Source organism: Periplaneta americana, chromosome 10 (genome assembly GCF_040183065.1).
Source record: "Periplaneta americana isolate PAMFEO1 chromosome 10, P.americana_PAMFEO1_priV1, whole genome shotgun sequence".
Lineage (NCBI taxonomy): Eukaryota > Metazoa > Arthropoda > Insecta > Blattodea > Blattidae > Periplaneta > Periplaneta americana.
In genome coordinates, this window is record NC_091126.1 from 75,426,499 (window position 1) to 75,454,478 (window position 27,980).

Consider the following 27,980-nt stretch of genomic DNA (forward strand, 5'->3'; position numbering starts at 1 on the left):
TATATGATGATTGTCCAAATCCGACAGGTGGCCTGAGTGGCATTCGTGTATCTGACACTGACAGGTTGGCCATTCTGTCTCAGCCCGAGATATAGCCAGGTCCCATTTCGCGACGATAAACCCCAGAGGCCGGAGCTCCAAGCCCTTCCTATATCAGCATCGGAAACCCGTACTACTCCCAAGAATTCACTCTAACCAATTTTTACTATTGCAGATATAGATGAAATGGAATGATAGAGAGAAACGGGAGTATCCCGAGAAAACTCTTTGCAACATCTAATTTGTCTACCACAAATTCCAACACGACCTGGCCGAGGATCGAATCCGGGCCTCCGGGATTATAGACAGCACGCTAGCACTTGGGCCACTCCTCTTCTCTCCTGTGTTTCTTCCAGAAAATGAGATGTAATCCATTGGATATTTTCTTCATTAAGTGTATGTAAACTGTTATACTGCTCCCTAACAGTAAACCAACGTAATTTGTAGTATTTTTCACGACGTAATGCGACTAGTAATTGAACCATCTCAGTAAACGACAGAGATGAGTCTGCTTCTGACCAGACTTCACTTTTTAGAAGGATATGCTTCTGAATCGAAGGTTATGGTTCACTTTATTCATACATTTTTTTCTAATTCTGAAGCAAAAGGTTGTGCTCCAAGCAAATGCTTCTTCCTGTGAAGCAAGTGCTCTTTTCCTATTGCGTCATCAAGAGCAGAAGGTTTTGCTCTGCATTTTATTATTAAAATCTGAAGCACATCCTTCAAAATAGTAAATAGTAGAGTAAAAGGATATGCTTAACTTTATTCTTACGGCCCATTTTCATGTTCAGAAATTTTGTTTTTCAATTTCAATATTTTGTCATTTGCTTCTTGTAGTTCTGTTTTGACAAAGTACATGTGACAATGGAGTTTTGTATAATGCCTCTTTATGGTGGTAATATGAAACCCTTTAAGTAGTTTGGAACATAACAAACATATTACATTTTCTTCCTGTGCACAATAAAAGAATTTCTCTTCCCATTCTTCTACAAATATTCGTTCTGCTGCACTCTTTACGTTTAATGATTTGGAAACAGACATGCTGATTGTCAGTTACAACTACTTGTGTATGTAACTCTGCCTGTCCTATGTGGAGTGAGTGCAGATGGAGGGATGCAATAGTAAACCTTTCTCTGGAACTGTCCTGCGTAACTATGACGTAAGCTGCCACTTGCCACATGAAATGCCGACCACTGTATTATGCGAACAAGTTAAATGTCCCAGTGTCGATGACAAATGACATCACGGACAGTGGGGGTGTTTCTATTCTATCTGCCTTGCTCTCCTTTATAGTAATTAGTACCACATAAGAAATGATTTTATTCTGAATCTGAACTGATTGCTATGTGGCATTTTTCTTTTCATGTTCAACATGTTTTTCAGATGATTAATCTCCCGCATCTATTTGTAAATGGCATAAATCTTTCTTCACTTCCTCATCGTGGTACTTACCATGAAAACGTAAATCGTGTGTAACAGAAAATGTCACACATGAAATTATTGAAAAGATTACCTCTTTATTTTCTTCTATGATATTCTTAGAAAACTGGTTAATTTGGATGTCTACCGGCACGTCCTGTAGGAACAATCTTGCAGCTTCAACAGCAGTATTTATGCCACTGGGTGTTTGTATCTCCTTTACAAACCTCATGCACATCTTTAGCCTATATTTCTTGAAAGGGCTTATTATCAGAGTGACCGAACCCCTCTGACCGCACTTTTATTTGGTGGAAATAAGATACAATATTTGCTTAAGATATATGGATTATAAGAGGAGACAAAGGGGAAGGCAGAAAATGGAGAAAGCTGGGTTTGCAGTGAAAGACCTGCCCTTTTGCAGAACAATGAATGAATTAATTAATTTGGAAAATGCTCCCTTTAGGTGCCTGGAGTATGCCAGTCATGGAGACTACGTCTCCAACCATTGATGATTGAATTTCATCTTTAAAAGGGTAGCATCTTCAGAAAAATTAAAATTATGGGTCTTAGGTGGAATCCAACAAGGCTCCAATATTTTAACAATTTCAGACATCAGAGCTGTTAAGCAATACCTATAGTATCTCACAGTTTGTTTGATACTCCTCGAAAGATCTTGTTTACGGTATATTTAGTTTAGCTCCAGAAGTTACGTGTATTGGGAGAGGGCTTGATAGAGTGAAATAGTAGGCCTAAGTGGTTGTAAATTGTTTGTTTATGAGTAGAAGGTAGACTTGTGAAATGTAAACTGTAGCTGGAGGTATGTACTGTCTTTCGCATGTGTAAGTAATGACAAATATATCGCGAGAAATTACAGTATTTTATTTACATCACATTTATAGGGATTCATTTTGTTAAAACTTTGAACTTAATGAATGTTTGTCTAAACTTTTAAATATGAAGAACAACAGTGGGCACTAATTTTTAGGACAACATATTAAGAATATATTGAAAATTAAGGTTTTTAAGTTAATTCACGCTAGTAGGTGCCAATGGAATGTACATTTAATTTTTACAGCGTCCCTGCAGAGCTGTTCTCTGACGCGATTTGAACTCTTTGAAGTGTTAACCATCTTAGTGCCGACTCCCTTGCCATAGTATTATGTGAAAAATTCCAAGTAAATATACACAAAAATGCATCACGATGAACCTTTCTCTATGCTCTTAGCACAACAAAACAGTGGTCTTTTGCTGTCTGGAGAATAACAACAAAATCACGATTGGATCGTGACTGGCAGTTCTAGCAAAATTATAAAATCACGATGTAATCGTGATTGGCACTTAAAGGGTTAAGTATTAATATCAAGACCAATTACACATCTTACAGTAAAACTTAATTTGGAGAATTGTTGACAAGGTGGAAGGAATCTCTCTCCACAACTGTAGGGAATTTCGTAAGCTCGGAAAAAATTTAAGAGGTACCAGTACCCGGTATACAAATATTTTTGTAAAAAAGTATAGCGAGTGCCTATACAAGAATATTAATTTTTCATCTGATGTTTCGGTATTGTTAACAAGTAAACGACATCTACACTAAGGAGACCGCCCGTTATCTTTTCGCAAAATCGAGCGAAAAATGTAGGCGATATATTGGATAGTTTTCTCACAAACTGAAGAAGATTTCATTTTTTGCAGTACTGGTACATTGTTCCTTACGATCATTGGGAAGGCGTAATGCTGCCCGAATGGTCAACTCCTCGAAGGACAACAAAAGTAAAGAAAGCATACCAATCATTCACCCCCATAAAGGGTTAGTCTCCCTTATCCAAATGTAATCAGCCTTCGTACACAAAACAAGTACCGGTATGCTACCGGTACTTGTACAGTAACTAATTTACAAATTTTATGAAAATCTGCTAGATAGGAGAGAAATTGTATTAAATTATTTTTGTATAAATTCATTCCTATAAAGGGGTAGTTTTCCTTATGCAAACGTAATTAGTTTTCGTAGACTAAACAAGTATGCTACCTGTAACTAATGTACAAAGTTTTATAAAAATCTGTTTGATAGGAGGGAAGTTATGATGCTGTATGTAGCTATACATTCAGCTCTATAAGGGAGTAGTTTCCTTATTCAAACGTAATCAGACTTCGTACACAAAACAAGTACTGTATGGTACCTACTTGTAACTGAGACGTGTAGTTGCAAAATCAGATACATCACTTTTTTTTTTCGAAAATGAGTTGTTATATTTCATATCTTCATATGATTCTACAACTGCTTTAGCACTATTATGCTCCAAAGTCAGATACATCACATGGATTTGTCTGATGAAAGAATAGTATTGGTTGCAAATTCTTGGTTCCTTGCAAAAGTCTTTCCTTCATACTGAAAAATTATGTTTTAGTGATGTATCTGATTTTGCAACTAAACGCCTCAACTAATATGCTACATTTTGTGAAAATCTGTTACATAGGAGAGATGATTATAATCAGGGGCGATTTCTCAGGGCATGCTATGCTTGCTGCACAGGCTGCACATGCAAGTATAACAACGCTTGCTCTTTTCTCGGAGCTACAGGAAAGACGTAGAAATAGCGAGAATATAATGAGCGCGCAAGTGCCTTCTTCCTTGGTCCGTCCTAGGCGCACACGCTTCTGTTATGAGTTGTTTGAAACTCTGATCCAAGAGCTATACCAACGACTATTTAACGTTACACAGATCAGTATTGACAGTGTGAATGTGCTGTGCAATGTATTGTATGAGTGGAATGCATATGTTAGCTGCTGCATATATTATTAATTCTTAAACATTAATTTGAAGTATTGCAATGAGTTCGGAGTTGTGTGTTATTGAAACCTTATTATTATATCCATTTTCCCGAAAGACTATACAAGAGAAGACAGACATAGAGAATAAGTGCGCTCGTTCAGTGCAGCTCAATACAACAATATGCATTGGTCGGCAGGGTCGAAAAAACTAAATAAACTATTTTGTTGGCCATGTTTGTTATATTATATTGAACGTCTACATCTTATAAGCGAATATGTTCCATGACTCATAATGATTTCATAATTATAAAATAAATTATTTATGTGGGTCTTATTATTTTTATTAATTATAAATTATTATATCCTCCCATCTTACCCTATGAATAAAAGAGCAAGCCTAACTTTCGTGACTTTCATTCGCCTCTGGATATAATTGTTGTATGGATTCATCCCTATAAAGGGGTAGTTTTTCCTATTCAAACGCAACCAAACTTAGTAGGCTACCAGTACACAAAACAAGTAGGCCTATGTTATATGTAACCAATATACTACCGTATATTTTGTGAAAATCTGCTAGATAGGAGAAAAGTTCTTATTTTTGTTTACATTTACCTCCTATAAAGGTGTAGTTTTCCTTATCCAAACGCAACCAGACTTCGTAAACAAAACAACTATGGTACTGGTACTTATAACTAATAGATTGTATTTTGTAAAAATCTGCTACATAGATAGGAGAGAAGTTTCTTTTTTGTATACAACACCCCCTATAAGGGGGTAGTTTGCCCCATCCAAACGTATTAAGACTTCGTAGATAAAACAAGTACAGTACCGGAATGTTATCTGTAAATAAGATACAAAGTTTTTGTGAACATCTATTATATGGGAGGGAAGTTTATTAATATATTCCAGCTACTTTGCCCATCCGTTCCACTTTGCGGTGGTTAATTTTTATTTTACAGTTCTCTGATTTCCACCATACTTTCAGTACTGTATCAGTAGGGAGTTTGTGAAGGAAATATGAATTATTATGTACATAAGTTAATTTACGTTTTAAACCCATTGAAAATTATTACTTAATCAAGAAGGGCATGGATAAATATATAATAGGATGCGAAACTGCGGTCAGCAACATCTGGTGGCAGGGGGCTGAAATAAGATGATCAGCGCCCAACATCATAGGTCAGCGTTGTCAGACAGAGACTAAACGGAGTGGAGCGCTCCACTAGACTCGTTGCGTGCTCCGGTGTTTCCACAGACCTAAGCAAGTTCACGCTCCGATCTAGCTCCACAACCAGTTTTGGAGCTTACAACTCTGACACTATTGTCGTAGATGTGAACATTAGAACTACGTGTTGGGTACATTACCCAGAGTTCTCTATTTATCCATTCGAGATATTGCTCGAGGAGACAAGATGGCAGACAGAAACTTGTTACTAAGTGAACATGAAGTGATACTACTTGTATAGTGATGTTTATGGACGTTGTAAAAATAGTGTTGTTGAATTTATTTATTTTTTTTTCTTGGGTTATTTTACGACGCTGTATCAACATCTAGGTTATTTAGCGTCTGAATGATATGAAGGTGATAATGCCGGTGAAATGAGTCTGGGGTCCAGCACCGAAAGTTACCCAGCATTTGCTCGTATTGGGTTGAGGGAAAATCCCGGAAAAAACCTCAACCAGATAACTTGCCCCGACCGGGATTCGAACCCGGGCCAGTGTTGTTGAATGTATTGTAAAGTAATAGTAATATAATAAATTGAACTATCTAAGTAGTTCTTGGAGACTTTTCCATTGCGCTGTACAATAAATACCCAAAGAATACAATCCAAATTATCTAATCTTTTGCTTTATTTTTTGTCTCTATCTGGTTATCTTTTAATTGGGTAGTGTAAAATAGATCGTCTCTTTTATCTTCCTGTTGGCTCCGGTAAGAATTTTCAGTAGAAGATGCTGTGAGGAATAAAAATGTATGGATGATATTTATAGACATTTCGCAGCACGCGCTACGAGCGTACTAATCTAGCCCCGGCTATCCACTGGTTACTAGTACAGAATTCAAATCATATCCTATCGCTAACACTGGTTTATGAATACGAAAAACGCTGATAATCCACCGAAAGCCCGCGCTAAAAATGTCTATGAATACGGCCCTAAATGTTTTATTTTAAATTGGGTTAGTTTTGAATATCGACAAGGGTGAGAGAGAAACATAGGTTAAAGGTGTTTGAGAATAAGGTTCTTAGGAAAATATTTGGGGCTAAGATGGATGAAGTTACAGGAGAATGGAGAAAGTTACACAACACAGAACTGCACGCATTGTATTCTTCACCTAACATAATTAGGAACATTAAATCCAGACGTTTGAGATGGGCAGGGCATGTAGCACGTATGGGCGAATCCAGAAATGCATATAGTGTGTTAGTTGGGAGACCGGAGGGAATAAGACCTTTGGGGAGGCCGAGTCGTAGATGGGATGATAATATTAAAATGGATTTGAGGGAGGTGGGGTGTGATGATAGAGACTGGATTAATCTTGCTCAGGATAGGGACCGATGGCGGGCTTATGTGAGGGGGCCAATGAACCTTCGGGTTCCTTAAAAGCCATTTGTAAGTAAGTAAGTAAGTGAGAGGGAATACTTCCTCCCCAGTTTAACATTTTCGTCACCAGGTGCGCTCCTAAATGCATGGAGTAATTAGTTACTCTTTTCGCTACTTGGTGCGCTGCTAGATGTAATAACGCCCATAGACAAATAAATAGAAAGACCCCCAACTCAATGCATTACCTTCGACACGCTATTGACGCGACGTCGAGACACTTGGCGGCAAAACATCGGAACTAAATCTCGTTACACATAGCGGCAGAATGCAGAACTACATCCCTTGTTACACGGCCCGATCGGTATTACAGGTATCCGTTATGCCAACATTAGAGCACGATCGGTACTGCAGATACCTATTATACCAACACATACTGGTATTTTTCATATCGCCAAAGGAGTGTGTAATGGTTTATCAGTTTAAATAACATGTTTAACCACAATATTTATATCACATTTTTGTTTTAACATGTGAATATAAATATAATGGTTGAACATGAAACTGAAAACCATTAACACACACCGTCATTTAACCCTTTTATTAAATTAATTTATCAAATTTGACTAATAAAAGTTTTTGCATCTTCTAGATCAAATATGTAATTGAGATACAGGATGCGAATAGGATAGGATACTTCTCTCCAAAACACCTTAAGCACTATTTTTAAATAATGTTATGTATCATGTATTGGAAGATAAAAACAAAGATTGACTTTGGAATACTGATTTCGAAGTTATTATTGGTCAGTTATATAATTATAATTCGCTCTTAATTTTTTTATGTCAAACATTAGCTTGAAAATAGTCATAAGATGTTTTGCTGTGACATAGTACAATGCACGTTCATAAACATTTATAAAACACCACTTTATTTGTTTTACACCGTCAGAGCTGAACATCTATTTTTAAAAGTAACTGCCATTAGTTTAATATATGGATATTAAAAATCTAAGTAATCAATAATCACCACTGATAAAGAATACAAAGAAAACTATTTGTCTACAACAGACATAAAATTAACTTAGACTTTTAATAAAAACACCATTAAGAAATACAAGTAAAAAAATTATTTTTCATTCTCTGATGTATAGTTGATTCAAAACACTGAACATATTAGAAAAAGTGCAATACAATTTATTAGAGATAAGTCTATACTTCGCAACATTTCCTAATTTTGAGCTTTGATACTGAGTGTTTGATTTGATTGTGGCCCCATTGCTCAAAATATGTTGTTGTTGTATTCTAATGCCAGGGGTTTGACAAAGTCATTTGACCTCTTGCACTCCAATATCTTTCGAAGATATTATCATGGCCAGCCACTGAAGCACAGATTTTGAGGTGTTCCGAATCCATTTCTTGGTTTGAGTTAGGGGACTGATATATTCCAATTCTATGGAGGTGTTTGTTTGGCCAGACAGTCATGGCCTGTTGCCAATCTAAATGCAGCTACAGACGATTTTAGTGGTAAATCGGGAATTAACAGTGGATTATGATGCAGAGTGTTCCATTTTTTCCCTTGAGATTTGTGTTATCAAATTTTGTTTGTTGAAGTCTAAGTATGTAGATTTAATAAATCTTTTCACAGAGTAATACGTAGATTTAGTAACAGGTCTGTAAGTAGCAGTGCTGCCCTTCTTTGCTAAAGCATCAGCATTTTCGTTTCCCAGGATTCCACAATGGGATGGTATCCACTGGAATACAATTCTTTTATTGAGTGATATTAATTGAGAGAGCATTTTAGTTATTTCTGCTGTTTGAGATGAAAGTATGTATTTAGAGACTATTGATAGAATAGCTGCTTTGGAGTCTGACAATATAACTGCATTCTTAAATTTATTGATGTGGCATAGAAGATTCCTGAGACTTTTACTTATTACAATGATTTCTCCGTCAAAACTTGTTGTTCCACATCCAAGAGATCTATAAAGTGAGAAGAGACAAAATATTGTACCATATTTACTCTCTTCTTAGCTGATGTTATACGACAAGCATTCCATTATAAAAAATTTAGTTGCTTCTGTACCATTAAAGTAGTCCTGCCCAGAAATCCGATTGGGGGACTATTTTGCTGCATAGAATTGGAATATATCAGTCTCCTAACTGTCCATTGTGCTACTCAAACCAAGAAATGGATTCGGAACACCTCAAAATCTGTGCTTCAGTGGCTGACCATGACAATAATTTTGAAAAATACTGGAGTGCAAGAGGTCAAATGACTTTATTGTCAAATGCCTGGCATTAGAAAACATCAACATATTTACTCTGGTCATGATAATATCTTTGAAAAATATTGGAGTGCAAGAGGTCAAATGACTTTATTGTCAAACGCCTGACATTAGAAAACAACAACATATTTACTCTCTAAAAATTCTAAATAATGCACCCAAATCTCACCAGTTGCAGAAGCTGCAGATTCGTATCGCTGCCACTGGACTCCCTCCTATGCCCTATAGATGACACAACTGAAATGCTCAATGTACTAGTAATTATTATTTGTATTTATATTACTATGTGATGTTAACTTAGGGTCTTAAAGATCGTTAGATTCATCATTGCCCTATATATTACAAAAATTATATTGCTCATAATGTAGAAGTCAAGTACTCTACTTTTTTTTTTTCAGATGAATGAATGAATTCCCCTTATTTTCCTTCAATTAACTGAAGAAATCAACACATTAAACGAAATGAGATAACAATGATAATAATAATAATAATTCATTTTAGTACCGAGGTCATGGAAAGCATGGGGCTCTACCTCCATGCCCCCCAAATGCCTTCTTGGCATGTTACGGGGATACCTTTACCTTTTACCTTTAATAATAATAATAATAATAATAATAATAATAATAATAATAATAATGATGAATGAAGTCCATTACCATACACTTGTCAACAAAATTAAACACAATTTTGTTAAAAGATAAAGACAATGAATGAAGCAATTATGTTAGGTGGTGAAAAAGGTTAATGTAAGTAGGCTGGTGATGAAGTGGGTCGTAGTTCTTGAGTGGGATACCAAGCATCCCTTGATGGAATGGCCCCTCTTAGTAAGTTATATCTGAAGTCACCGTTATACTGATTACTGCAAAAATGGCTTGCACATATATAGGCCCTTCTGTAAGGATGAGGATTTTCTGCCACAGCTGCCCACATGTGGTACCTGTTACAATCAAAATTCTATTATTTTCTTAAAAAAATACACAAACCAGGGTTGGTATTAATTTAAATTAATGATTTAATCATGATGTAAATAAAATAATTTTCATTTTATTTACATCAAATAATTGTTACTACTTAAATCACAGATTAAAATTATATGCACCTAACATGATTAAGATGAGAAATTAACTTCCTGAAAAAAAATATATAAACGTTTTTACATATGACTGTTCTGCTGCTTCTTAAAACTATTAGCAATATATATGAGTAGCAAACTTGCATCTCTGCAATGAACAAAATATTTTCTATGGTGAAATATATTTTTCTTCCTATGAATTCATATAAAATTTCACCACAGAAAAATCTTTGTTTATTACAGACATATAATTCTAGCATTTTCTGAAGAAATGGACAGGTTTTGAATGTTTGCTTCTCATATGTCTTTTCCCAACTCCTAATTAAGGAGCAACAGAACACATGGTACAGGTAGTCAAGTAGAGCCTACTTTCCTACTTTCGGAATCACCACCTAATTAAAGCACAGTATGATGCTGAGGATTGAAATGAATAGTTGTAGCTCATAACAATATTCAAAGTAAAAGTTGCACAATGCCAAATAGACTACGTATATATTCTGAATACACACAATGCTAAGCTCTTCTGATAAATTTATTTGTAAATATTAATCTCCCTAAATAGTTGAATTCTTTTCTAATGAATAACAAACTGAGCATAATATCTTGCCTAAGTCTAAGCTAATTATTATTATCATTAAGTGCAGGTTATTAGTGCTGTAACTCTTCATGTATTAATAATGAGGCCTATGTGTAAACATAGTAAATTATTTTTGAAGAGATGTTGTTAATTACTTAAAATAACACATTAACAAATTACACAATTATGTAGGAACTAATGCACAAATTAAGTTTAAATGAATTACAAAAGAAGGCAAAAACTCATTTTAATAAACAAATATGAATTTGACAAATAATTCTCACTTAAATTAAAAAATCACTACAGTTTACCAACCCTGACTATTTACTGATGATATATAAGGATATCTTTGCATTGAGCTTATGCCAATGCCATTGCTTACCTTTTAAGCTGTGCTGCATTACTTGGCGCAGGAAACAGGAATAACCAGGTCTTCTCATTACTAACCCATTTCTGACAGTACACTGCAGCACATTCACAGTGTAAAACTCCGCCATTTGTCTTTCTATTAACTGAAACAAACCAGCAGTAGCCTAGTATCATATAGTGCATTAATAACACTACATTTCATAGAACAATTGAAGGATTGCAGTATAATCAACGTTTGTGAAATATTCCTGGAAGAATTCTATCCAAGAGTCTATAAAAATAATAAATATCTCCGGCAATTTAACTCTTTTTATTTTATCAAAATCATTCCAGTAAAGGTACTACTGTTAACTGTAAAGTCAAATTTCTAAAATATAGCTTTTCGGGAACAACACTTCTTTACTATTGCGTTACCAAGCTAAGGTACCCCCGCCATCCTTTGGTAACGCAACTGTAAAGAATTACACCGAGAACAACATATTTAGTCATATCAGATTCTGTCCCACGAATTTTAAGATGTCTGACCAACTTAACTTAGCTATATACAAAAATAAGATGTTCGTTCATACCCAAAGTGTATATTAACTCTGTTAGCTTACCTTTAAAGCTCTTGGCGTAATTGTAGTTAGGCCTAATACACAGAAATCATTTCATCATGTGGTAGTGGTAGAAGGAAGGTAATCGCGTTCTGAAGTTTATCCCTGAAAACAATTACAGATCTCAGTTTAAATTAGAAAACATGACGGTGCAGTTAAGCTGCATCTACACGGTTCAGTTTTTCATGCTCGTACGCACGCAGTCTGGGAAGAATATTGAAAGAATCAAGTTTAAAGCGCATGTTGAATTAAGATACATTAAGATTTTCTATCTACAAGGTACGCCATATTAATATTAAAATACCAAAATACCATGTGATGGAGTGTAAACACCGATTATAGTTTCACTGACCAAGTTCTGCAGCAGCGAAAGCTAAAATAATATATTATCCTGCACATTGTGTGCACTTCCGTTATTATTAAATACCAATCTTGCAGGCATTGCTTGAATGTGTGAAGTTGAAAGAAAATTTGAACCGTGTAGATGTAATCTCAAACATATTTCTTTCTTACCTTTAACGTTGCGAATTATTTCTTGTTGCAGGAAAGCACTAGTAACTTCTCAATTAACTCGATCTGTTCAAATTTCTTCCTTAAGCAGCCATGTTCGTCCATTCCATAATTTATTAGAGATGGGTAAAAAATAACACAACAGTTATTTTGGAACTGTTCCGGTCTCGGAACTGTTGCAAAAATGAACAGTAGGTCGGAACCTGCTGTTCCGAAATAACAGTGTTCCGACTCCGAGCTGCTCACTTGCCAACTGTTGCGGGCTCGCAGTACCGCGTGGCACAAGGTATGTTCCGACTCCCTCGGAACTGTTGCAAAAATGAACAGTAGGTCGGAACCTCCTGTTCCGAAATAACAGTGTTCCGACTCCGAGCTGCTCACTTGCCCAGCTGTTGCGGGCTCGCAGTACCGCGTTGCACAAGGTATGTTCCGACTCTGAGATAACAGTCGGAACGTCGGAGCTTGTTCCGATGAACCAACGACAGCTGCAATTACACTGTACTTGAAACTCTCACGTGGTTGGAGGGGGGCGCATGGACATTGAAATCCTTGCGGTGGCGCGAACTTTAATATCAACATTTGTAAGACTGGCCAATCATCTGTAATGTTATAGTAAGTATTAGAGTTGGGCAACACGATTCTTTTTCAGAAGTCGATTCCAACGATTCAATCACACATTACGAATCGATTCTAACGATTCGTTCACGATTCTTCTCAGTTTGCGATTCCAACTATTCTTTTGAATCGTCAACGAGTTCACGATTCTTCCCAGTCTGCGATTCCAACTATTCTTTTGAATCGTCGCAAGACACTTTCCTTTGCAAACCACGCGTAGAACAAAAAGTTCTACATCTCTCTCATAGATGGCATAAGAGGCGAGACATTGGATTGTCTCTTTCCCACTGGCTGGAACCATTCAGTATGAACTCCATTAGTCTACAAAATTACCCAAGATAATTTCTCTAAATTATAATTTATCAACTGAACCTTATTATGAAGTACATTTTTTGCATTACATCTCTATTTAACTATGCAAATTTCAGGTTTGTGTTCATTATTTTCCATACTTAACAAATGCAGTACATATTTTGATTTCACTCTCGCTCGGGAGCATTCGACACGGTTCGGAAATGTCCGTTGACAGGTTACATCAAACAACGAATAGAATCGTGGGTTACGATACCATGCCGATTCCTTCATATTCTTTTGAATGACGATTCGTTACGATTCGTTTGAACGACGATTCGTTACGATTCTTTTGAACGACGATTCGTTGATACCACGAATCGATTCTTACGATTCTTTATTATTAGTCGTTCGAATGAACGATTCGTTCACGAATCGACCCAACTCTAGTAAGTATTCAATAATCTGTAATATTGATTCCCGCTTTATGGTTTATTTCACCATTAGTTGACTAATTCTGTTTTATAAACATTCTACAAAGTCATAAAGTACGCATACTATTATTAATTCATTGATCAGCTGATTCTATACAAAGGTTAAAGTCGTAAATGGTAATGAGTGGTTTAGTTACAATGTCTGTATGTCGTTTGTTGAGGTTAAGTCTGACAAGCACAAGTTTTTGTGCTATCTTCTCTGTTATCAAAGAACGACAAAAATGTTGTAGCATTATTTGTTGGAAACTACCCATATAAGTAATGATTTGGAGAGCGAGGTTTAATGCGAAGTTTAAATTACACTTTGGTAAAGATGCGATTCCAACATTTTACTAACCCACTGCGGGGTTTCCAGGTTTCAGTATTGCCAATATATATCTTTTTTATTTATGAAATTGTAATATTTATTATTATTATTATTATTATTATTATTATTATTATAACTGTGCATTAAGAAAAGTAAAAATAAAAATTAATGATTTGTTTTTTTTATTATGTAATAGAGAGAACAGAAATTACATACCATATGTTTTAAATGTTGTGTTATTTTTTTTTAGTTGGCTACCATGTCTTTATAACTTTATGTACGAAAACAAAGTGTTGTATTCTGTCCTTGTAGTCAACAGCTGTGTAATTACTAACATTAAGCTTTTGAGTTCTGTCCGCATGCACAGCAATTTTCCAAAATCGATTCGAATGTGCATTGCAGTGCCATCTATAGATAAGAATGTGTACTATGTCATGCCTATGAGTGCTCCAGTGTGAGCTGCATGGTGTTATTTGTCTATTGTGAAGAGGGAGGGTACTGTACCGTTCGTTTGAACGACTCAACGACTCCGACTCATCACCACTGGTGACTGTTATTTCGGAACTGTTATTTGGAACATAGTATTTTTTCGGAACCGGAACCGTCGGAACTGTTCCGGGAAAAGAACAACTTCGCCCATCACTATAATTTATACAAGATTTAAACAGAATAGGAATGCCAACATCCAACAATTGATCAACTGAACAAATGAGGTTAATAGGTCATACACAGTACACTAATATGGCTACTTTGTCCTCAAATGAAAATGCAAAATAACTATATAGTAATAGTAATAATAATCCAAATATTATAAAACTGACACATTCTGTAAATAATGGATATTAATAATATCTGTTTAAAACTGTCATATTGGCAAAACTTATAACCAAAGAACTTTCGAAACCAAAGAGTTTTGTACTGCTAGTTTTACAAACTCTGTGATCGAAATACAGCCAGCGCTGTCCTGACCACATGCGGCAAACTATGGAACATCTATGAGCATCCAACATCTATCATTTGAGTTAAACCCCCCTGATAACGCCCCTCCTCCCAACAGGTGACAGAAAGATCAATTTCTACAACAGCGCCTCTAGTATATGTTACGGGAAACTCAGTAAGTTTCGCATCCTATTATATATTCATCCATGAAGAAGGGTTTCATATGAGATAAGCTTATTTTAACTTGTACGCAAATCAGTCCAGCATAATTTCCCAGCGCTAGTAGTAGAATATTGCTTCACCATGTTGGCAACTATGAACGCTTTTCTGGACAGGTAGTCTAGCCAATATAGCTACTTTGGCGCTTAAATCTGGCGACTTTTAACTTTTTTTCGGTGACAATTTCTTTTAACTTTTCTATAGCTGAAATAGAGATATAGCGAACTTTCAGCACCCACAAGCGACAAAAATAAAACTTTTTCTATTGATATTAAGAAACCTAACTACTTTAGAATTGCTGTTTGGAGACTATCTATATTCATCCGTTGGCATCACTGGAGATAGCGCTCCCGTTGACACCGTAGAAAACGTTAGTCGTTACGTTGGTTTCACCTGGAATTGATGTTGTGGCTATGTGTTACGTCTAAGTGTGCGTGAGAGTAATATATTTATTTGCTCTCTTTATTTGGGAAACTCGCAGCGGGATGAGATTACTGTACTTGGTTTAATCATAATGGAATACATGGCAAAATAATGAGTGCTGAAGCAAAATATAACTTTATTAGAGGGCGGCGAGAAACAGCTGATCATAGTGCTCATTCAAATGATGTGGAAGAAGATAATGAAGGCGTGGAAGGAGAAGGGAAAGTGAAAACAAAATTAATGTCAATGTGGTGTAACATGAAATATGGTAAGTTTATGTACTATCGGTAAACATCACTTGCAGGTTCTGACTGCGACAGTCCATAGATACATTTAACAAAAATTAGCTGACCTGCTGCATGGAACATGATATGTATGTTTTTCAAACATAAAATCATGGTGTAAGAAGTCATCTGTGTATTAGGTCTCTCATTTTTAGGCTTGTTAAATGTAAAATTGTGAAACTAGCGCTGAGATAGTTCCGGTGATTTTGGAAGTGAAGAGCGGAGATGCGGTTGATCGTAGGTATATGCAATGTGTAACAAAAGTCTACACTAACCAAACCTAACCTGTCACAGATTCGTATATGCAAAGTGTATAAGCGGAGTACGAAGGAAAATACCTCAGCGCTAGTTAAGCCGAGTTAAATCTCAATGTTAGCTGAGTGCCTCTCACCGGGAAAAATTTGATTATTTCGTGACAGCCCCGTTGTCAGTGACAAGGTTAGGTAAGGTTTAATGAGGAGGTAGTGAGAAATGTCCCTATTGTCGGCGATGAGATTAGGTAGTCTAGTCTGATGAACTAGATTAGCGACAAGTGGTTCGCGCAAAAATGACACAATTGAATATCAGGCCCAGTACTATTATTATTATTATTATTATTATTATTATTATTATTATTATTGGGTAAATTTCAGAACACGGATTCTTTCCTTTCCCTCTTACTTCAAAATTTCAACCTTGTGCACACAAAATAAATTATTGGCACTGAAAAGTGCCTTTTGGTAAGCATGATGATGCGCATTTGACAAACGCAGACAAATCTGCTCTTTTTAGTATTTCAAGATATAATTGTCAGTGACGAATCCGTATACTAAAATTTTTCCGTTGAGTCATATGTACCGTACACAAAAGAAAAAACTGAGTGCCAACACCAATTTCGCACCAAAATAAGAGTGGAAAGTTGCTGCGAAAGAGCAGGTCGGAAGACGTGCGGACAGACAGGATCGCACCGTCAAGGTGAAAGGAATAGCAGGGAGGGAGGGGCAGCATATACATCTCATTTCCTGCGTTTCCTTACTGGTCACGAAGAAAAAGCGAGTTTTCATAAAGTAAAATCAGTGATAGGTTAGATTAGTTTAGTTCAAGCTTTTGGTATGCTTTGTATATACTCGCAATTGCCTATGAATGTGCCCTTTCGAATGTGTCTTCGACGTAGCGATCCCACCTGGCTGCAGCCCACTTCTCCACTGGCCCCCACTTTCACAGCAAATTTACTGTCTTAGTTCAGTGCGAAATTGGTGTCGGCACTCAATTTTTCTTTTGTTTGTGGTACATATAACTCTACTAAAGTAGATGAATACTTTTGTACCTTAACGTCGTAATGCAATTATTGTAAAGAATTCCATTACGTTTAATAATTGGTACAGGAACAGAGATTCATTGGCGTAGCTCAGTGGCAGGCGCGTTTTCCTGCTGATCCGGAGCTGCCCTGGGGTGTAAGTTGGATTCCACTGGGTGCTAATTACCTGGTTATATTTTTTCTGAAGTTTTTCCTTAATATCATGACAAATGTCAAGTAATTTATGACACACCATCGGCTTCATCTTGTCAAATATAATCTGGCTTTCGACAAAAACCTGCTAGTTGATACACCGTCGTTAAATAACCAAGCATAAAAAAAAAAAGGAACAGCTGCAAATTACTGTGCATTTGGTGCATGAATTCAAGGTAACTGTCTCATATTTTCTCCCAGAAGAATTAATCAATGAGTCAAGTTTTAAACAAGAAAGAAAATCGGAAGTAATAAATATGTTACAACAGCATTGTGTTTCATTATAAAATGATTCAGTATTTCACATTGAGGGTGTGTAAATGTAGTTCCTTTAGGGCCTACTATTAACTTGGTAATAAAGAAGAAAGTAGGTCTATTAGAGAATATTACAATTGAGAAATGTGAAAATTTAATTTACAAATACATTCAAGGTAGAAAGTATTTCTGTAAAACCATGTCTTAAAATATATTAGAATAAAATTCCTAAGTCATGCATAAAAACTTGTGTAATGTGCGATAAATATTAACTATTTTCGAAACTTAGGCTACACTTAATAAGTTATACTTGTATGTAAAGATTCATTTTTTGGTTTTACAGAATTATCTGTTACGGTTAATAACCAAAGTTATACTTGGTTACCCAATTATCTTCTGACCAGATCTGCAGCAGGAACTGCCTCAGTTGATAAGGCAATGTCTATAGCTGGACGGTGAAGTGGTTTTGACCTCTCACATGATACAGTTAGTGTTGTTTGAGCAGTGCAAGTAACTACATGTGTTCAGTCTGCTAAGAATAAATAGCAAATAATAGACCTAATTATTCTATTTCACATCAGATGCCTATTTACGATTTGTATGTCCATACAGAATCCACTCTTGCTGTCAGGAGATTATTTCAAGAGAAATTCCCAGGTGATAGAGTTCCAAGTCATGATAGATTCATAAATTAGTTAATAAATTTCGGGAAATGGGAAGTGTACAAGACGAATCCACATACAGTCAACTCCTGATATAGTGAACTTCTGCGGACTTGCATGTTGCGTTCAATATATCCAAGGTTCACTATATCCGAAGTGTCTCTCCCCTAACGTTAAATGATAGAAATTAATGAAATTGTGGACAAGAAAATAAAATATTTCATTTTTTTGTGGAATGGATTACATTGTATACTGTTACAGTTGATTTACAACCCACATCCGCTTGCGAAAAACCACGTTCAATGTGACTTATAATATTCGCCTTATCTTCCAAAGAAAATAGTACGTTCACTGTTGGAGCACTAGAACAGACTGGTCAGGTAGAAATGACAAATGCCGTTATGGTGTGACTGCGTATTCAGCCTTGGAATTTCCCGGGTCACTAAATGGAAACTGGGAGAGGGTTGATGGAGTTTGAAAGCCATCGAAATTTTACCTTCATTTATGCTCTGGACATAATGTCCGTCCCCTTTTAATAAAAGAAGGCAATTTCATTTTTCGTTGTTTCGATGCTATTCATCATAATGGAAATGTTTCTGACAACAAAAGGCAACCCTTTGATGGTGGAGGATTAGAAATAACAGTAGAGTAGAGTGCCTGGGAACAAAATGTCAACCCTTTGACGGTGGAGTGAGACAAGATCGTCATGTGTTGCCTGGATTTATAGTACAGCTCATTGTCTAGGAATTACTAATCCTACCTTTGACTAAATGAGTAATAAACTTAGAATGTTGTTCTCAAAACATTCTTTCAATTTTATACAAGAAGGTCTGACTTGAAATAAGAATTTATCAGGATACAAGGTTCACTATAACCGAAGTGAGGGTTCACTATAAATGGAAATATTAATGTACTTTTTAATGTATGCGGGTCGGGACCAATGATTTAGGTTCACTATAGTCGAAAGTTCACTATAACTGAGTTCACTATATCCAGAGTTATCTGTACTTTAGACGAAATGAAGGATAACATCCACCAAGAGATCAATTCAGTTTCTCAAATAGAACTAAGAAGGGTGATGAATAATTTCCTAAGCAGATGCCAGAAATGTTGAACATGGAGGCAGACAGTTCCAGCGGCTCCTTGTGTGACATGGATGAGTACATAACTTTTTAAATGCATTAGAATCTATTAGGCAGGCACTCTAGCATAACAAGTAATCGCTGAACCAGGGACTCATGTATTGCCTGGCCAGCAGGAAGCGATATCTTATCGGCTGGCACAATCTCTGCTGCAGCTGGTCAGACGATAATTGGATGACCCAGTATGTGACAAATGCCAGTAAGCTACACAAGATCAATATACACAATATTTACATTCTTTACTTTGTTATTAAAATGTATACTGTAACCTATATTATTGAAATTCACGATACTGTTATAGCCTAAATTAATATTGTAATCGAATTATGCCTAGAGTTTTCCCATGCTGTAAGCCTACCAGTCTACAAAATTATTGCATAAATTTACTTTTCTACGAGTGCAATATTAACCATTTGAGTGAGGTTGTAAGGTTTATAATTCAGTTAAAGCAAAATAAATTTAATTGTTTATGAAATATTTATTGCCAATTGCTGACTTATTAACTACCTCAATAATTTTGATAAGCATGTATGGCGATGTTCCGTGCATCACATTTAACGCGCATTTTTTTTTTTAATTGTGAGAAGAAAATACAATATTTTGTTCATTTTTTTTCTATAGGCCTAATAAAGATAAAGGTTTATCTCTAGATGCAATGAAGGTGCATGGGGAGCCTGGAGGTAGAGCGCAACAGTTTCATGACCTTGACACTACAGTGACTTGCTCAAACTTATTTTGGAATTGCAAATATATTTACTTCTGAGATACAGTAGAGCATCTCATTTAGGCACAGTGAAAACGTAAACAAAGTGCAGGTAACGTGTGGGGGGGAGGACGAGCCGTACGATAAACACTAGGGATGCACAAGGTTTTAGTTACAACATTTATGGTGGAGCATTAATTTAAATTATGTTTTCCAAAAACATTCAAAACAAAAGAACACGAATTCCATAATTTTATCATATACACATTTTAACAAACAAGCAATTGTAACATTGAAATAATTCAGTCTAACAAATCAAATTTTGCTACTTATATGATTTTGCTTTCAAGCACGAATTTTTATAGTCATGAATTTCATTCTCTGTATGACTAACATAATATCACTGTCTTCTGTGACTGCATTAACAAAACTACAGGATATTGGTCTGAAGTGACAACACTATTTCCTAAACATAATTACAGTATTGTAGTTTTGTTAATTCAGCCACAGAAGAAGGTGATATTATGTTAGTCATACAGAGAATGAAATTCATGACCGTAAAAAATGCTCTTGAAAGCAACATCATATAAGTAGCAAAATTTGATTTATTATATTGAATTATTTCAATGTTACAATTGCTTGTTTGTTAAAATGTGTATATGATGTTATGCAGTTTGTGTTATTTTGTTTTCTGTGTTTTTGGAAAATATAATTTAAATTAATGCTCCGCCATAAATGTTGTAACTAAAACCTTGTGCAACCCTCATGTTTATCTTATGATTCCTCCTCCCCTCACACATTACCTGCACTTCATTTACGTTTTCACTGTGCCTAAATGAGATGCTTTACTGTATGAGGTTAAGGTCATGTTAGCCCTTCAAGGTATGATTGTTGTTTAGTCAACTGTCCGAAGACAGGTGTGAACCTCACAAGTGACACCAATAAGGCATCACTCACGAGGCAACTAAACCAGGAGATAATGTGGTAGGGTGGCCAGTTCCTTTCCCCATATGATATGATTATAGACCACATTTCAAGTCACCTTGGTGTGGCGTATTCTTTTTTGGCATGTCCTGGCATAATTTGAAGTTGCATTAGCTTTTATCCTAGCCCAAAACTACCCAAGGCAACATGCGGAAGCCAAGGCACCGGTTTGTGAATGTTTTTAATTTGGAAAATTCCGACATTTATGACTGGGAATATGTAGGTACATGCTCCATTTCTTGTCTTAGTGCCATATGTAAGCCACAGATAGGATGAGTTGTCTCAATTTAGAAGACTAACCATTTGCCTGTATGGTGACTGTATATCTGATCCCATGAGGGCACAACAAAGATCAGTGTTGAACTCAACTCGTTTACTTACTTACAAATGGCTTTAAGGAACCCGCAGGTTCATTGGCGCCCTCACATAAGCCCGCCATCAGCCCCTATCCTGTGCAAGATTAATCCAGTCTCTATTCCTTTGCTGTGGTCGTGCCAGAAAATTACTGATGCTAATTGTTTGTGTCACAAAAGTTTGAATCCAGCTATTTTTTCCCTTGCTAATTTGGTGCTTTGTGGTAGAGATGTGCTGATTAATTAAAAATCTCTCATTGGATTGACACTGATTTGACATGTATTATAGAATAACACTCTTCCATCTGTTGTAAAACCTTCATCTTTAAACTCAACAACATAATTTTTTAATTGCACAATAGTGGATGTTCTACTTTTGGCATCTTGAAAATACACAAGGTTACGGGACAAGAGCAGAATATTCACTGACCGGGCTTGTTGTTGCTTGGTGGGAGTGTATTTTCAAAATTGTCTCATAATAATCTCTTTCTATTATCTAATATTATTTTAAATATATTAACATTCTATGTATTTTAGCTTAATTCTGCTACACAGTTTATTTCAGTGTCTAATTAATAGTTCATAGTATTTTGTTGTTTAATTCGTATATAACTCTTGTATACATGTAACTCTCACTTAATCAAATTGTTGAATTTTTTGTAAGTTCATGCATATGTATATACACTGTTTGCTGGTTGAGTGGAAGAGAAGGCCTTACGGCCTTAACTCTGCCAGCTAAAATAAATCATTATTATTATTATTATTATTATTATTATTATTATTATAAACAACAACTATAAATATGGGAAAATATGTGAAATAAATTTGCTGAATTTGTATTACAAACAACGTAGACTAATTGATAGAGATAAGTTTAAAAAATATTGCTATCTTTGTAATATTACTTTATTTAAAGAAATATGTAATTACTAGAGCCCAGATGTTTAGGCATTTATTTTGGTTAAAATAGACAGACATATAGATACTAAAAATAGTAAAGATAGGCAGTGAAATAGGTAGCCTATTTATTATTCATGGAAAAACAAAAAATAGACAAATACTTAACAAACTATCCCATATGGTACTCACTTTCCTTGGTTACATGTCACAACAAGATGCCTTTTTAAGCTTTCAACTGTCATAGTGAGCCCCATGTCAGAGAGAACGTTTTACATGGTGGAAAAAGATATTTCTACTTCTACTGAAGTGATTGGAGCAAACTTAAAACAACTTATTTCAGAAGGATTGTCTCTACTTTCTTTCAGAGATCGGGAAAAACCGACTGTGTATTGTTTCAAAAAGAGGGGTGTGAGAAGGGATTAGAGACTTCAAAGTATGCGTGACTTGTGCGTACAAGCGACAACAGTAACGGGACCTGGAGACTTACTTTTAATACTTCCCTCGTTCCCTTTCTTTCGCTGGTGAACCCCGAAGTGACCTGAGCACTGAGAGTTATACTGTTCAAACATCTTTGTTAAGTGACATAAAAGATGGAATCAGTGGGGAGAAAAGTTTACGACTTCTTGGAAACATATGTATTGCTGGAGAATAAGATTCTGAGCAATTATTTGTGTGAGGTGAATATATATTTTTAATTTGTACAACAATCCTTTTTTGTTTTTTTATATAATTTATGTGCAGTTTATTTTAAATGCATTAAAATATAGAAAATGTACACTGACAATGTAAAAAGGCGTTTATCTCTACAAGGTCTTTCATACATATACTCAGTTAAAAAAAAAGGCATTTTGCCTAACATCCAGGCTCTAGTAATTACAAATAAATCCTAGCTCTGGTCATTAGGCATTAGATTTTTATGCACTAAAAGCTGAGTGCCACTCTCTATACCTGTTGGGAGGATTTCTAGGCATGATTCACAAGTTTCTGAAATCCAACAGTAGGTAAATGAGTCACATGGACTGGAACATTTATCTTGTTAACAGCACTCTGATGTGTAAATGATGAATAAGGGCAGTAATAGTGTCAAAACCAATTAATACTGACATTTTGTTAATGGTCTTAACTGTCACACATTAATGCACAGTTTATAAGATGCATGCTGCAGTCCGTTTGACTCATTATTAGATCAATCTATTATTAGATTCTTGTCCTGCCTGGAACAAGTTACCTGGTTGAATTTTTCCCTGGGGTTTCTCTAAACCCATTAAGAGTGAATGCTCTGAAACCTGGAATCATTTCACTGGCACTACCACCTTCATTTCACTCAGTTGGAAGATCATCATCATCATTGGCATTACGGCCCTTGTAGTTTAGCCTTAGCCTCCCCCAGAGCATCCGACCAATCACTCCTGTCTAATGCTCGTGTTCTCCATCTTCTAATTCCAACTTTTGTTAGGTCAGCCTGAACATCATCCAGCCATCTCAATTTAGGTCGTCCGAGTTTCCTTCTTCCTACTGGCAATGCATAGATGTAGAGCTTTGGGTGTGTGATTGTTCTCCATCGTGGTTATGTATCCCAGCCACTCTAACCTTCTGAGTTTTATATCAACAACAATGTTAATATCTTTATATAATTCATATAACTCGGCATTTGTTCTGATTCGCCAAAACCCTTGCTCATAAGTAGGCCCAAAGATAAAATCATGAAAAATAATTAGAATGTAAATCAGGACTGGAAACCCTCCCAACACACGACATTCACTCCAGTATTCTGTACTCAGTGGCATTTGTAGCTTCTAGTGTATATAAATTCTACTATCAAAGATTACGAGGAAAAATTTAAATAAAACGCTATACTGGTTTCCTGGATGTTAGTTGGTGTATGGAAAGAGGCAATGTTGCCAGATTCATAATTCTTAAACTAGTTGGAAATTACAGTGAAATGTTTCATTCTGTCAATAGGTCTACAAAGAGAGAAATATAGGTAGTATTTTGTTCTTTTCACTATTGGCAGGAGGTTTTTGACAATTAATGAAGATGGTTGGATTATATTTCTTAATTTCTGTAAGCTTTAATTTTACATTATAGTACAAGTTTTTATCTAGATGTAGTAAAAGTGGAATAAAATTTCTGTCAACAGAGATCTACTATATATTGTAATAATTCTTCTGTTTTCACTGTTGAAGTCAAGCACAACAAACTGTTTCTGCTAACATTTTCTAATGTTTCTACATAAGATTAGAAAGAGCACATGCTAATATTTTGAGGCAGTTGCATATCCATGTTTCTAGAAAATATTTCTTATGTTCTAATGACTTTTCTGTGCAATTATAAAATGAAATTATCATCGAACTCTTCTTTTATTTCTATTATAATGTTGACATTGTCTCAGGATTTAAGTGGAAATAAATCAGAAGCTGTAGGATGGTAACAATAATCATGGTCAATTCAGAAGCTACTGTGCCAAGAATGGAGGAGAGGTTAGAAGATGTATGCAGCTGTATTGGAAAGTATTTCAATTCCAAACAAACAAATAAAATGGAAATAAATGAAAGTAAAACATAAAGAATAAAAAAATTAAGGTCACTATCAAAGAAATTAATACAAAAAAATATTCTTATAAATGAAATATTAGCATATCCAGGCGGAAATGCGAAGTTTGTACGAGAATGGAATGAATAATGACTTTTATTTAAAGTGTACTTGAATTAGACGTGTGTATGAGTGCAACTTGCTCCAAGGTCCTATGTTCCAAGTCCATGAGTATCAGTTATGCATTGGCAATATTTGGATATCACCTATTACGTAATCTGTAGACTCGTCACATTAATATAATTATTACTCTGTTACCTGTTCAATCGTCTATTTACTTGATTTCTTGAGTGATAGTGAATGAAGAAATTATGAAAATGTGGTAGGAAAAATGGGAGTATTTACAGAAAACCTGTACCAATGCCATCTTCTTCTACCACATACTCCAATTTGAATCCAAATTTCTAGTATGGAAAGCTAATATTTTAAGCCATTTTGCTACAGGTGCACCACTTCTACAATGTACATGTACCAGGTGCCTTCCACAAACATAATTATATCTGTGAATGTTGCTCATTGTTTTGGCAGTCATATAACGAGTGCGAATAGCTGTTATTGGCATTCTGAGATGATTGTTGTAGACTTGTGCAATTCTGATAAAGCGACAGAGTTCATGACATTTCAGTTTGAAATAAATTATGATCAGCTTACTATTGGGAATAAAACGCTTTACTGAAATGAAGATTTTAGATTCAAAGCCATTGTTTTCGTAATGTGAATTGAACCTGGAATTAATGTCTGTATTTTTTTTTGTTATAAATTATAACTGCTCTCACGACACATATTTTTGATCTAAACATTTTTTCTATTATTATTATTATTATTATTATTATTATTATTATTATAATATTTCACTTTGAGCTAATTAAATATTTTATTTTGTGCAGGATGGACAGTGAAACTTAAAACAAATTTCTCGAAAGACTCACCAGTATGGCTCTTGGGCAAGTGCTATCATCGGAAGATGATAATAGACTCTTCCCCTCATCCAGAGGGGGGAATTGAGAGTGAAGGAATTGAAGGCTTCAAGCTAGACTTTATCAGTCGTATATGGCTTACATACCGGCGGGAATTTCCAATACTTAATGGCTCCAATTTTACTACTGATTGCGGCTGGGGATGTATGCTTCGAAGTGGACAAATGCTCTTGGCCCAAGGTCTGGTTTGCCACTTCTTAGGACGTGGTAAGTGAAGTTTGTTGTCTAAATGTATATGGAAATATAGTATATGCACTGACCAGCACAAGAAACTTAACACTTCAAAAATTAAAAAAAAAAAAAGAATTTATTTTACTTTCCTGTGAATTTCATGAAGAGTTACCTGTTACTTTAAGATTCAGTATTAACTTTTAGAAACATTATCATAAAACAAAATGCAAATTCTATAACAGTTTGATCGAATTACAGAATAAATTACAGCATTACACAAATAACACATATTTCATATCTACACTTCCACCGTTCTTTTATTAAACTCAATAATTAATATTTGTTGACTCTCACTTTACTGTTTGGTTTACAGCACTTCACTGACACTATTATTTTGCCTTCAGATGCGCTTATTACTACATCTTGCATTAATAATGGCTTCCAACCTCTCAAGCATGCTCTTGATTAACTCCTGAGGAATCAGTTCCCATCCTTCTTGGAGGGCCTCCTCCAGGCCCTGTAGTGCCAATATATCAACTGCAGTCTACTAGCCGACTGCCAAGCCATGAATGGTAACTTGTGGTGATCTGTATCAGTAAACAATCTTTCTCTACAACTGAAAACCCCTGGCATCTAGCTGAGAAGCAGGCAGTTACCTGCTAGTGGAGTGTTTACACTCTGTCTTGTTCACAAATCCCGAGAATACATTTCAGTAGTCTCAATCCAAGGCTTTCGGGTTGACTACATTGATACCTCTAGAAAGTTTTGTACAGATTACACACTTGCTGTGGCTATAAATGCAGAAGACAAGTGATGTGCAGTTTAGTTGTGTGACAAGTGGCCAAGCTGAGTTGTTATTCTGTTACAGTACATTTCTATGCTGCGTTATGTTACGTTATTGTTTGTATAGTCAACTGTCCGAAGACAGGTCTGAACCTCATAATTGACACCAATAAGGTATCACTCATGAGATAACAACCAGCAAATAATGGAGTAGGATGACTAGTTCCTTTCCCCCTCCATTGCACACATCTCTGAGTAGTTGCATATTACACTAATCAGACTTCAGTTGCATACAAACAATTGTTCTTGTTCTGTCACATATCATCAAGTGAGATGTAGCCCTTCTGCCTGATAATAGATGTACTGTACATATCAGCCAGAACCTGAATCAGAGCATTACGTAGACAGTTAAATTCTTAGCAGTATTATAGAAGTTTAGTCGAAATGAGTTAGCCAGGAGGTATTGGGAAGACACCAGTGTTATCATTTCATTCTCATGGTGGATGGGAAGAAGAGTTCTTTTTTATTATGGTGAAAGATAAGTGGGATGTTCATCTTATTTGTAATTCATCTGTTGCACTTCCTAAGAAAGCTAATGTAGAAAGACATTTTCGAACCATTCACCAGAAATTCGCCACAAATAATGAATTTCGAAAGGCTAAATTGTCTGATCTAAAGTAAAAAATGAGTTCCCAACTGTCCATTTTTACGAAGGTCAAATGTGGTAGCATTAGCATCCTTTAAGATCGCCAAAGTTCTTAAACGAAAAAAAAAATCATTTCGTGAGAGAGTACTGTGCTAATGACCACTGCTTCAATGCAGTGTCTTCTCAAAAAAACATAGCCAACAGTCTTTCCCATCAAACAAAAAATCAGAAAATTATACATTTTGGTTAAATGGATAATTACATATGAACACATTATACAGTATTTAAACTTTTGTCATGTGTTGCGTTTTTGTGCCAGTCAGCGTGTAAATGCAGGATGAATGGAAACTATAAGGACAAACTTCAGGAGGTGATTCCTGACAGGAAAGGAATAAAAAAATTCATATCAACATATGTCTGGAAATGGATTGTGAGTCTGCATGTATGTATTACATGGCATTAATTTTATCCATGCTACAAAATATTGTAACTTTTAATTCAAACAAGAATGTAACTTTTATTCAAAACAACAATAATCACTTTCTACAATTTAATTTAAACACTCCCGTCAACAA

The 27,980-nt window shown here is 35.5% G+C and overlaps 1 protein-coding gene and 1 long non-coding RNA gene across 2 annotated transcripts in view; one reads left to right on the forward strand and one right to left on the reverse strand.

Moving 5' to 3' along the window:
* Window positions 1–7,675: 7,675 nt before the first annotated feature.
* Window positions 7,676–12,310, reverse strand: LOC138707792 (uncharacterized). Its single transcript, XR_011334362.1, has 4 exons — window positions 12,180–12,310; window positions 11,670–11,771; window positions 11,084–11,213; window positions 7,676–9,989 (listed from the first exon to the last, which is right to left on the reverse strand). It is a non-coding gene; the product is annotated as an uncharacterized lncRNA (long non-coding RNA).
* A 3,088-nt stretch (window positions 12,311–15,398) lies between these two features.
* Window positions 15,399–27,980, forward strand: part of Atg4b (Autophagy-related 4b) — a 60,009-nt gene continuing 47,427 nt past the window's right edge. Inside the window, exons 1-2 of the mRNA XM_069837721.1 lie at window positions 15,399–15,732; window positions 25,716–26,012. Of these exons, the coding sequence (XP_069693822.1) occupies window positions 15,576–15,732; window positions 25,716–26,012 (454 nt within the window). The 5' untranslated portion in view covers window positions 15,399–15,575. The remainder of the gene's footprint in view (window positions 15,733–25,715; window positions 26,013–27,980) is intronic.